The sequence below is a fragment of the Coregonus clupeaformis genome, chromosome 7 (assembly GCF_020615455.1).
Source record: "Coregonus clupeaformis isolate EN_2021a chromosome 7, ASM2061545v1, whole genome shotgun sequence".
NCBI lineage: Eukaryota > Metazoa > Chordata > Actinopteri > Salmoniformes > Salmonidae > Coregonus > Coregonus clupeaformis.
Genome location: NC_059198.1, coordinates 20,862,629 through 20,875,765, shown reverse-complemented (window position 1 = coordinate 20,875,765; position 13,137 = coordinate 20,862,629). Strand labels below are relative to the sequence as shown.

The window sequence follows — 13,137 nt, the reverse complement described above, 5'->3', positions numbered from 1 at the left end:
TAGTATCGTGGCAAGGAAACAAAGCATGAAGCAGGTTTAATTTGAGGGATACAGTCCTAATGTTGGAAAGGAACTGCATTATGTTGTCACCCAGAGTAACATTTGTTCATTTTACATGCTATAGCACACAATATTTGACATAAAGCAGGTTCAACCAAAGAGCCTCTGGATTTCTTTTTTTTTTGCCATGGAAAATTGGGTATCGTGACACTGGTATAGTGACAACTCTACATCCTGGCCATTCTCTATTGTTCCAAACTGGACATGACAAGAAAAATTGTTTTATTCTCGCTCTGTCTTCATCTAATGTAAGTGTTGTCTCCTTTTCCGTTCTTGTTCAGACGCACACCATATCTGTTTTCGAGGGAGTGACTCTAGTGGTCACCGCTTCTGTTGAAGTCATTGATGATGGTGACACCTACAACTCTCTCTTAGAGTGCGCCAACATATTACATGGTGAGTGTTTTAGCTTTATTGAATATTAACTTATAATAATAATTATATTAATTTATTCAACTTCTATAGTGCTTTTCAAACTCAACTCTCCTTTCTGTCTCTGTCGAACAACTCCAGGTGTCTTGCCCTACCTTCCTGCCTCTGAGATGCCTCTGCGGCAGGCTGTCCACCGTCTGTGTGAGGCCTGGTGGAAGAAAGGCCTCCTGGGGAAAGAAGAGCTGGGCCGCACAGCCTTCCTCGTATGCCTGGAGAAGACTCTCATACTGAAGAAACCAGTACGTACCCTTTAGCACCAACATGGCCTGTTGTTGCTTTTCTGTTTTGTCTCTGTTGGTCTTGCTTTCTCTAGCAAGCTTTATAGGAATCCTTTAAAAAAAACACCGTTATTTTGGTGGAAAATACAGAATGTTTCACGTTTCCTTTTTTGGGGGGGCTTGCTTTTTGTTGTTCGCCCCATATCTGATTGGCTTTCATCCTCTGTGTTTTGTCAAGCCCCCTGTATCCCTAATCATCTCCACCAGGAGCCTGAGTCAAAAAGAAAATGACCGGTCTCATTAAATCTGTTTTATGTCCACTTCCTGGTCTCGACAACAGACGAGAGCTTTCTAATCACCCGGTACTCTCATTCAGTGATCATCTGAAGAATTTGATTTGAAAGAGAGTATGTGTACTTTATTTTATTTCTATGTCAGCACTGAAGTCTTCTTCAACACTAGTGTATCTGAGAGAGGTGGATATTTGCATTGGAGTGATTTACAATTATGGTCTGTGATCTTCTTTTTCTGCCTTAGTGAGATGGATTCCGCTCTTGTCGCAGGCAGTATCTGGGTGGTTCCGTGAAAAGAGTGCCTTTTGATATTTTGTCTGAATTGCATTTTTAAAAGGCTGTTATATTATATTAAATGAGGTGACTTTGAATATAGAGCACATGGATAATTCACTACATTAAACTTTTATTTATACAAATAAAGACTTGCTAAAGTGCCAAAATTCTGCATTTTGACATGTCCCTCCGTGCACGCTCTGTGACTTATAGGAAGATTTTAACCCTCAACCCCAAAATTTCTCCCAAGTTTTCACCATAGTTATTTTGTTGATTAGTGATTCATTTACGTCTGTCCCTCATTTTATGGTCAACCCTGTTACGTGAACTGAACTCTCATTTTAATATGGTGAAACTATCCCTTTAAAGAATTTTTTTCAAAAGAAACATTGAACATCTAATAGTCAATTTTCAAAAGAAACATTGAACATCTAATAGTCAAATCATAGTGTAAAAGCAGGTGAGCTGGTTCTAATCTTTTTGCCCATTTTCTGGTGTTTTGTGGTGGATTACTGAGTTGGTCGAGCGTAACACATCAACCCTGTTACCCATAGATGGAAAGACAGGCTAGAAATGTTTGAACAATTTAAAACATGTTGTGAAGCATTCAATTGCCACTTCTCAAAAGGCACCGAATTGGTGGAACAAACCATCTGCATTGTTGGCTGTTCTCCAAATTGTGTCTATCTGGGGAAATAATTATATCTCTGTATTAACCGTTTGTCTCATCTTGGCACATTTGTCTCATCTTGGCACATTTGTCTTGTGGTGTCGACCAGTTTTGTATTCGGGTTGCTGAATGTTGTCGCTGCGTTGTCTGCATGTTCTCAGGGGGCTGAGATCCAAAGGCTGTGGGGTTTCCATGAGGTGCTGCTGACTGTGGATTTTTCATCGGAGGACAGCAAGGAGCTGATCGATCTGCTGCTACAATGCTTCCTCAGTGTCAATCACATCAGAAACGAAGATGTAAGTATGTGTGTCAGAACTGGGTTTCAAATATTTGAAAAATTGATTGAATTATTTGTCTTTGCCTATTTGAGCTTGCCTGGCTTAATATAACAAAATAAAAGACTGCAAACCCTGCCCATCTGGAACTCCAGACAGACTCAAGCAAACGCTCAATGTATTTCAATCGATTTTTGAAGTATTTTAAACCCAAGTCTGGTGTGTGTGTGTGTGTCCTATCATGCTCACATTGTTGTTCTGACAACCTTACTTTCTCGGGCAGGGAAAGCGTCTGATGGTGTTCCTCTTTAGCTGGAATGTCAACTTCATCCGGATCATCCATGGAACCATCAAAAACCAGTTGCCCTACTTTGCAAAGTAAGTGTTTGCATTTCTAGTTTCCAATTCTACGATAGCTAGCAACCAACTCCGTGGCCTTGTTAGAATGTCAGCCAGATTGGGAGGCTGAAGGTTCCATCCCCGGTCGAGTCATACCAAAGACTCTTAAGAAATGGGACCCGATGCCTCTGCTTGGCACTCAGCGTGCAGGGTTCCCCCAAAAGGTGGCCAGCGGGTGATATTATTTGGCCTCCCAAGTTTTCTGAGCAAAAACATTATTATTATTCATTTTTTATTTTGTTGTTGAACATAAAGGACTGTAAAATCACCAGGATCGCAGCTAAAAGTGATTTTAATTGATGAAATCTGTTCCCAAGTATTCCCACACATAAATATAGAGGCATATGTGAACGTATCCCAATGTAATCAAGGTTTGAAATGATTCAGTTTTTGTCAAATACTGTGTCTGTTTGGGCTTCTTGCGGTCACTTTGCAGTGTACAAATAATTTATAGCTATGTTCCGGCCCCCCGACCATCCTCCCGCTGCAGAAACAGGAGATGGTCCGTTGTGGCTCGGTCAGGGCTTACTTATTCTAAGGTAGCTGTCAGGAGGCAATGGTTTTCTACTATTCAATTCATGATGATACACCTGTTTTTTGACTCCTTGGTTGAACTCTTGTTGATTTTCCCAGTTCCCTCACTGACCACATAGCTGAGATCTACTGCCGGGCCTGGAAGAAGGCCTCTGGGGTCTGTCTGGAGCAGATAGAGAGCACCTGCATCCAGGACTTCATGCAGCACGCTGTGCTCCTGCACAGGACCTCACCTGTCCATACCAAAGTCAGACAGGTGGGCATGTGCACATTTGACTTGGTGTACCTCCCAAATGGCACCCTATTCCCTGTATAGTGCACTACTTTTGACCAGTGCCCATACTAGTGCAACATTTGGGCTCTGGTCAAAATGAGTGCACTATATAGGGAATAGGGTGCCACTTGGGACGTAGACAGAGTACTACTTCAACAGCACACGTTACTTGTATTTATTTTCTCGTCTTTCATATCAAGACTGCTAAGGCTTTAGCGTAATATAATAATATATGCCATTTAGCAGACGCTTTTATCCGAAGCGACTTAGTCATGCATGCATACATAATTTTTACATACAGTGGGGGAAAAAAGTATTTAGTCAGCCACCAATTGTGCAAGTTCTCCCACTTAAAAAGATGAGAGAGGCCTGTAATTTTCATCATAGGTACACGTCAACTATGACAGACAAAATGAGGGAAAAAAATCCAGAAAATCACATTGTAGGATGTTTATTTGCAAATTATGGTGGAAAATAAGTATTTGGTCAATAACAAAAGTTTCTCAATACTTTGTTATATACCCTTTGTTGGCAATGACACAGGTCAAACGTTTTCTGTAAGTCTTCAAGGTTTTCACACACTGTTGCTGGTATTTTGGCCCATTCCTCCATGCAGATCTCCTCTAGAGCAGTGATGTTTTGGGGCTGTCGCTGGGCAACACGGACTTTCAACTCCCTCCAAAGATTTTCTATGGGGTTGAGATCTGGAGACAGGCTAGGCCACTCCAGGACCTTGAAATGCCACTTCGTTGCCCGGGCGGTGTGTTTGGGATCATTGTCATGCTGAAAGACCCAGCCACGTTTCATCTTCAATGCCCTTGCTGATGGAAGGAGGTTTTCACTAAAAATCTCACGATACATGGCCCCATTCATTCTTTCCTTTACACGGATCAGTCGTCCTGGTCCCTTTGCAGAAAAACAGCCCCAAAGCATGATGTTTCCACCCCCATGCTTCACAGTAGGTATGGTGTTCTTTGGATGCAACTCAGCATTCTTTGTCCTCCAAACACGACGAGTTGAGTTTTTACCAAAAAGTTATATTTTGGTTTCATCTGACCATATGACATTCTCCCAATCCTCTTCTGGATCATCCAAATGCACTCTAGCAAACTTCAGACGGGCCTGGACATGTACTGGCTTAAGCAGGGGGACACGTCTGGCACTGCAGGATTTGAGTCCCTGGCGGCGTAGTGTATTACTGATGGTAGGCTTTGTTACTTTGGTCCCAGCTCTCTGCAGGTCATTCACTAGGTCCCCCCGTGTGGTTCTGGGATTTTTGCTCACCGTTCTTGTGATCATTTTGACCCCATGGGGTGAGATCTTGCGTGGAGCCCCAGATCGAGGGAGATTATCAGTGGTCTTGTATGTCTTCCATTTCCTAATAATTGCTCCCACTGTTGATTTCTTCAAACCAAGCTGCTTACCTATTGCAGATTCAGTCTTCCCAGCCTGGTGCAGGTCTACAATTTTGTTTCTGGTGTCCTTTGACAGCTCTTTGGTCTTGGCCATAGTGGAGTTTGGAGTGTGACTGTTTGAGGTTGTGGACAGGTTTCTTTTATACTGATAACAAGTTCAAACAGGTGTCATTAATACAGGTAACGAGTGGAGGACAGAGGAGCCTCTTAAAGAAGAAGTTACAGGTCTGTGAGAGCCAGAAATCTTGCTTGTTTGTAGGTGACCAAATACTTATTTTTCACCATAATTTGCTAATAAATTCATAAAAAATCCTACAATGGGATTTTCTGGATTTTTATTTCTCAATTTGTCTGTCATAGGTGACGTGTACCTATGATGAAAATTACAGGCCTCTCATCTTTTTAAGTGGGAGAACTTGCACAATTGGTGGCTGACTAAATACTTTTTTCCCCACTGTATGGGAGGTCCGGGGAATTGAACCCACTATCCTGGTGTTGCAAGAGCCATGCTCTACCAACTGAGCTACAAAGGACCAGATAATATCAGCAATCCTCTGGCTGGCTTACATTGCCACAAAGTTTACAAATTCTTTGCAAGCGTTGATGTGTATTTTATGTGTGTGACTGAACTCTCCCTTCTCTCTAGATACTGAGCTACTTTCACAAACGGAAGTGCCGCCATGGGTTGGATGAGATGCTCTACAGGCTCTACAAGCCCATTCTCTGGAGAGCACTAAGTGTACAGTCAAAGTTTCCTTCACACACATACTCTATTTCTGGATAGTGTTTTTTCCCCTAGTTGAACTATTGAAGGAATCGTCTCTCCATCATTGTAGGCTGCCAACTCTGAGGTCCGGGCCAATGCCACTCTGCTCTTCACCGAGGCCTTCCCTATCCACGACCCTAGCCAGAGCAGTGAGAAGATGGACGAGACCATCCAGAAACAACTGGACACGCTGGTCGTAAGTGATTGTATTATGACATTGAATTTCCAAGTGGTCGTTTAATGTATTTGAAACTCTAAAAATGCCATAAGTTGAGCTAAAACATTCCAGAATGTGTAGATTAAAGGGTTAAATAGTTAAAGTGTAGTGAGCCTATTTCATCAGCACTGTGTACAGTGTATTCCTGTTTAATAAGTGTTGTGTCTCATTAATATTCTAAAGCTCTCTCCTGTTTGTTCCTGTGTGTCGGTGTGTGTTTGTAATATATCAGTGCCTGCTGGAGGACCCTCAGCCCCTGGTGCGCTCCACAGCCACCCTGGGGGTCTGTAAGATCCTGGCCAAGTGCTGGGAGGTCATCCCCCCCACCGTCATCACCGACTTCCTCAAGAAGCTGGTGGTAGAGCTGGCCAATGATACCAGCTCCCCTGATGTCCGCTGCTCCGTCTTCAAGGTGGGTGACCCCAGTATTGAATACTATAGAACACTATATAATAGAACATTACGGCTATGTCCCAAATGGGACCTATTCCCTATATAGTGCACTACTTTTGACTGGCCCATAAGGCTCTGGTCAAAAGCAGGGCACTATATAGGGAATAGGGTGGCATTTGGGATGCAGACCTACAGTGCATTCGGAGAGTATTCAGACCCCTTCACCTTTTCCACATTTTGATACGTTACAGCCTTATTCTAAAATTGATTAAATAAATAAATCCTCATCAATCTACACACAATACCCCATAATGTCAAAGCGAGGGGAAAAAAACAGAAATACCTTTATTTACATAAGTATTCAGACCCTTTGCTATGAGACTCGAAATGGAGCGCCGGTGCATCCTGTTTCCATTGATCATCCTTGAGATGTTTCTACAACTTGATTGGAGTCCACCAGTGTTAAATTCAATTGATTGGACATGATTTGAGAAGGCACACACCTGTCTATATAAGGTCCCACAGTTGACTGCATGTCAGAGCAAAAACCAAGCCATGATGTCGAAGGAATTGTCCGTGGAGCTCCGAGACAGGATTGTGTCAAGGCACAGTTCTGGGGAAGGGTACCAAAAGATGTCTGCAGCACTGAAGGTCCCCAAGAACACAGTGGCCTCCATCATTCTTAAATGGAAGAAGTTTGGAACCACAAAGACTCTTCCTAGAGCTGGCCGCCCGGCCAAACTGAGCAATCGGGGGAGAAGGGCCTTGGACAGTGGTCAGAGAGGTGACCAAGAACCCGATGGTCACTCTGACAGAGCTCCAGAGTTCCTCTGTGGAGATGGGAGAACCTTCCAGAAAGACAACCATCTCTGCAGCACTCTACTAATCAGGCCAGACAGAAGCCACTCCTCAGTAAAAGGCACATGAAAGCCCGCTTGGAGTTTGCCAAAAGGCACTTAAAGGACTCTGACCATGAAAAACACGATTCTTTGGTCTGATGAAACCAAGATTGAACTCTTTGGCCTGAATGCAAAGTGTCATGTCTGGAGGAAACAAGGCACCGCTAATCACCTGGCCAATACCATCCCTACGGTGAAGCATGGTGGTGGCAGCATCATGCTGTGGGGATGTTTTTCAGCGGAAGGGACTGGGAGACTATTCAGGATCGAGGGAAAGATGAACGGAGCAAAGTACAGAGAGATCCTTGATGAAAACCTGCTCCAGAGCGAAGGTTCAACTTCCAACAGGACAACGACCCTAAGCACACAGCCAAGACAACGCTGGAGTGGCTTCGGGCAAGTCTCTGAATGTCCTTGAGTGGCCCAGCTAGAGCCCGGACTTGAACCCGTTCGAACATCTCTGGAGAGACCTGAAAATAGCTGTGCAGCGACGCTCCCCATCCAACCTGACAGAGCTTGAGAGGATCTGCAGAGAAGAATGGGAGAAAATCCCCAAATACAGGTGTGCCAAGCTTGTAACGTCATACCCAAGAAGACTCGAGGCTGTAATCGCTGCCAAAGGTGCTTCAACAAAGTACTGAGTAAAGGGTCTGAATACTTATGTAAATGTAATATTTCAGTTTTTTATTTTGAATACATTTGCACAAATTAAAAAATAAATAAAAATTCATCGATTTTAGAATAAGGCTGTAACGTAACAAAATCTGGAAAAAGTTAAGGGGTCTGAATACTTTCCGAATGCACTGTATATCTCTGAGTGCAACGGTGAACTCTGACCCCCCTCTAGATCACCACCAGTCAGGACTGTGGTTCTGTGTTATCGATTACTGATTTGTTAAATCTTCTCTCCAGTGTTTGACCATCGTACTGGACAATGGCTACAGCCACCCATTGCTTGAGCAGCTTCTGCCAGCTCTGAAGAACAGCCTCCATGACACCTCAGAGAAAGTACGCGTGGCCTTCCTCGACATGCTGCTAAAGATTAAAGCTGTGCGGGCCGCCAAGGTAAGACACGGCTTGTGTGTGTGTGTGTGTGTGTTTTTGTTTTTATTGTACAGGCATGTATATGTACATATTCTGTATGAATATCTTTAGCAATGCACATGCCCCGCCAACCTAAGGATCTGTCTTTTTCAGCCATCTATTTCCTGTGTTTTGAGGGGTGCAAAATCCACTTGTCACTTAAATCTTGCTAGATGGATTGCTTTAATTTTAGTCCTGCGACTCTTTCATACTCTTGCTTGTGTCTGTAGTTTTTTCCCATTAACGTTACGTACGACCGCGGAAATGTTTGTAATGACCTGTCAAACACACCCCAGTAATGGCTGAAATGGGATACAATGGCTTTCCATTGAGTCTATAAGAATGCTAAAGCTTCATCTGGGATTTAACGCACCTTCTCCGACACTTGCATCACAAGAAAGAGAAGAAAGATAACTTTATTTTGATGGGTGTGTTTTTTTTTGTGCAATTGAAATAAGTAGTCATTTAATACAGGTGAAATGTTTAGAAATTAGGTGTGCTGAAATGAAAGAAACTAAGAAAATGACACCTGGATTATAGTGATATTATGTCTGATCTTGCAAACAATGTATGTATCTTTATGTTCATTTATTCATGTCTGCAAATATATCCAGTGTGGTTATGCAAATGAGGAACATACTTTTCTTTATTTTAACACAAAATATAAAAATAGACCTGGTACAATAAGAATGTACACTGAGTGTACAAAACATTAGGAACACCTTCCTAATATTGAGTTGTACCCCCTTTTGCCCTCAGAACAGCCTCAATTCATTGGGGCGTGGACTCTACAAGGTGTCGAAAGCGTTCCACAGGGATGGCCCATGTTGACTCCAATGCTTCGTACAGTTGTGTGAAGTTGGCTGGATGTCCTTTGGGTGGTGGACCATTCTTGATACACATTGTTGAGTGTGAGAAACCCAGCAGCGTTGCAGTTCTTGACACATTCAAACCGGTGCGCCTGGCACCTACTACCATACCCCGTTCAAAGGCACTTTCATATTTTCTCTTGCCCATTCACCCTCTGAGTCGGAAGTTTACATACACTTAGGTTGGAGTCATTCAAACTTGTTTGTCATCCACTCCACAAATTTCTTGTTAACAAACTATAGTTTTGGCAAGTTGGTTAGGACATCTACTTTGTGCATGACACAAGTAATTTTTCCAACAGATTATTTCACTTATAATTTACTGTATCACAATTCTAGTGGGTCAGAAGTTTACATACACTAAGTTGACTGTGCCTTTAAACAGCTTGGAAAATTCCAGAAAATGATGTCATGCTTTAGAAGCTTCTGATAGGCTAATTGACATTTGAGTCAATTGGAGGTGTACCTGTGGATGTATTTCAAGCCCTACCTTAACTCAGTGCCTCTTTGCTTGACATCATGGGAAAATCAAAAGAAATCAGCCAAGACCTCAGAAAAAAAAAGTAGACCTCCACAAGTCTGGTTCATCCTTGAGAGCAATTTCCAAACGCCTGAAGGTACCACGTTCATCTGTACAAACAATAGTACGCAAGTATAAACACCATGGGACCACGCAGCCGTCATACCGCTCAGGAAGGAGACTCGTTCTGTCTCCTAGAGATGAACGTATTTTGGTGCAAAAAGCACGGGGGTGGCAGCACCATGCTGTGGGGGTGCTTTGCTGCAGGAGAGACTGGTGCACTTCACAAAATAGATGGCATCATGAGGAAGGAAAATGATGTGGATATATTGAAGCAACATCTCAAGACATCAGTCAGGAAGTTAAAGCTTGGTCGCAAATGGGTCTTCCAAATGGACAATGACCCCAAGCATACTCCCAAAGTTGTGGAAAAATGGCTTACGGACAACAAAGTCAAGGTATTGAAGTGGCCATCACAAAGCCCTGACCTCAATCCTATAGAAAATGTGTGGGCAGAACTGAAAAAGCGTGTGCGAGCAAGGAGGCCTACAAACCTGACTCAGTTACACCAGCTCTGTCAGGAGGAATGGGCCAAATTTCACCCAACTTATTGTGGGAAGCTTGTGGAAGGCTACCCAAAACGTTTGACCCAAGTTAAACAATTTAAAGGCAATGCTACCAAATACTAATTGAGTGTATGTAAACTTCTGACGCACTGGGAATGTAATGAAATAAATCAAAGCTGAAATAAATCATTCTCTCTACTATTATTCTGACATTTCACATTCTTAAAATAAAGTGAATTTAACAGTTGACATCAGTAAGGGATAATAGTTTTCACCTGGATTCACCTGTTCAGTCTGTCATGGAAAGAGCAGGTGTTCTTAATGTTTTGTATACTCAGTGTATAGTGTTTTGGAATTGCAGAGGAACACTAACTGACCAGAATTAGCTTACATTTTAGTCATTTAGCAGACGCTCTTATCCAGAGCGACTTACAGTTAGTGAGTGCATACATTTTTTCATTTAAAAAAATTATACTGGCCCCCCGTGGGAATCGAACCCACAACCCTGGTGTTGCAAGCGCCATGCTTTACCAACTGAGCTACACGGGGCCTCACGTAGGAGTATGCCTATATCAAAATGGAACACACACAGCTACAATGACTTGTACTTGCTTGTATAACACAGCCTTGCTCCACACTACACTGTAAAGGGGTTACTGTGAATCTGACAGTAGCTTACAGGCAGGCAGCTGGTGGAAAGACAAATTCTGTATTTCATATTACAGTTGACCTACTGTAATATAAATACGGTATCAAAGCAAGTACTGTTCCTAATGTTATGTACACTCAGTGTATACAGTATATGAGTGCATTCTAAGAAAAAAAGTGATATTTGACAATAAATTGAATACCTGAATTGCCACAATAAATTGCTGAATGCCATTCATTATTTGTCTGTGCCAGTAAAATGTTTGTTAGTATCTTCATCCATTGTCCAACTGTTTCATTTATTAGAGTTTTGTAAAACCTTTTAACAATTTCGATCACCGTTGCTAATTTCTTCATTGTCATTTTGTTTGTGAAGGCTTTGAGTATGGGAACTTTTTTGATACTGCCACTACCTCGGTAATACTGTCAGACATTACTTGTGTAGCTCACCCTGCCGTACATCCCCTCTCTCCTCTGGCCAGTTCTGGAAGGTGTCCTCCATGGAACACCTGCTAGCCCGTCTGGCCTTCGACTCACAGCCTGTCTCCAAGCGCGTCGTCAACCTTCTCTTCAATTCCTTCTTCCCCGTCAACCAATCAGAGGAGGTGTGGTGTGAGCGCTGCGTCACTCTGATTCAGATGAACCCCAAGGCAGCCAGGAAGTTCTACCAGTATGCACATATCTACACTGCCCCCACTAACATAGGTGAGTTTGTCCCATGTGTACATATCCCCCACCAACATAGGTGAGTTTGGCCTGCAGTTATGTAGCTCCTGTCAGCATATGTAGGACTTAAATCCTTCATTGATCCTTGGAATTTTACTGTTGTTGAGGTCGTAGGTCTTTATTCCCCCGTAGATTATTTTAAAAATACATATCTAGCTCGTAGATGTTATGTGAGTCATTTGAAGACTATGTTATGTGAGTCATTTGAAGTCACTCCAGACTAAAGTCTGTTTACTGTACCTCTTGTGTGCCAGTCAAGCTGATGCTGACAATCCGCCGGTGTTTGAATGCCTGCATCCAGACTGAAGACCTGAACAAGACAAACTCGAGCAACAAGGAGAACGCAAGTGTAAGACTGATTTGTAGAGCTGAATGTCGGATCACTTACAAGACTAAGGAGATTCTTGTTTGTCAATGGAATGCATGTACTATAATGAAAATGTTTCTATCATTCAAATTGCAATCTGGCATTGACCTATAAATGCCTAATGAGCTTAGTTAAACTGTCCTACCCCATCAAAACCCAAAATAAAATTTCGCTTTACTCCATTGTTTGTAAACACTGTCTAGCTTCAAAACATGGTTAAAACTATAATTTTGATCTTATGGAGGGTCAGTCTTTGAAGTTAAGAGTGCTTACATTTCTGCAGTGTAGAAAGCCAGTATGAGGGTCTGCTCTAAGGCTAGAATGATTGGTGACCGGTGCGTGAGAGAATAAATATCTGTATACAGTTCAGTAGGTACTTGCACTCAAACCATAAAAAGGAAAAAAACAACGAGGCTGGTATGCAAAAATGTACTTAATTTAATACCAAGCTCGAAAAAAGTGCCAAGTGCAACAACAAAAAATGTCAATTTGTATTCTTTCAAGCATGGTATTAAAGTAAGCATATGTTTTCGTCTTTGGTGTTTCCTTTTTATGCTTTGAGTGCGAGTACCTACTGAACTCTACATTACTCCAGCCCCATCGCTCAGCTGTTTACCACAACAAGTGGCTGGGTGGCAGTTTAGTTGATTTTTAAATCTCAGAGAGCCCCTTTTTAAAACAAGGTTCCTTGCAGGTTTTGGAGGATGTCCTTTCGGTCAAGGACACAGCGTCCATGGCCAGTCTGCTGGAGCTGGTGGTGATCCTGTGGAGGAGCATCCGGAAAGCCCTGGAGCTCAACAAGGACGCCCTCCAGTACACCACTGCCAAATTTGGCTCCGTCGTGCCCAAATATTTCAATGTCTTCCAGGTATGAGGTGGACTGGAGGTTGCGTCCCAATAATCTCTCCTTTCTCCCGAAGTGAGCACTGGTTCACTTCCATTCATGGATTTGAAAGGAAATGACTGGTATATGTTAACTCCCTCTAGCCCATGCCTACACCAATCCAATATTTTTAAATGTGTCGGGAGTAGTGAAAGAGTGCACACTTCAGGAAGAAGCAAGATTATTGGGACACACCCTAGATATCTTCCACATCGTTTAAGGTGTCCTCACTTAGTTTTCTCTCTTTCAGGAGGAGCGTTGCACAGTTCCCCTCATCCAACTGGCCTCCCTACTGCCCCCAGCTTCTGTCCCCACTTTCAGGTCAGTGGGATGCTGCTTACTTGTCTTTTTTTG

General features: G+C 42.7%; 1 protein-coding gene across 1 annotated transcript in view; it reads left to right on the top strand.

Moving 5' to 3' along the window:
• ncapg2 (non-SMC condensin II complex, subunit G2) overlaps window positions 1–13,137 on the top strand; it is a 29,538-nt gene that overhangs the window by 1,135 nt on the left and 15,266 nt on the right. Inside the window, exons 4-16 of the mRNA XM_041881081.1 lie at window positions 342–456; window positions 574–731; window positions 2,111–2,245; window positions 2,508–2,602; window positions 3,257–3,413; window positions 5,493–5,585; window positions 5,683–5,808; window positions 6,062–6,241; window positions 8,034–8,186; window positions 11,290–11,512; window positions 11,788–11,882; window positions 12,595–12,768; window positions 13,034–13,104. Of these exons, the coding sequence (XP_041737015.1) occupies window positions 342–456; window positions 574–731; window positions 2,111–2,245; window positions 2,508–2,602; window positions 3,257–3,413; window positions 5,493–5,585; window positions 5,683–5,808; window positions 6,062–6,241; window positions 8,034–8,186; window positions 11,290–11,512; window positions 11,788–11,882; window positions 12,595–12,768; window positions 13,034–13,104 (1,775 nt within the window). The remainder of the gene's footprint in view (window positions 1–341; window positions 457–573; window positions 732–2,110; window positions 2,246–2,507; window positions 2,603–3,256; window positions 3,414–5,492; window positions 5,586–5,682; window positions 5,809–6,061; window positions 6,242–8,033; window positions 8,187–11,289; window positions 11,513–11,787; window positions 11,883–12,594; window positions 12,769–13,033; window positions 13,105–13,137) is intronic.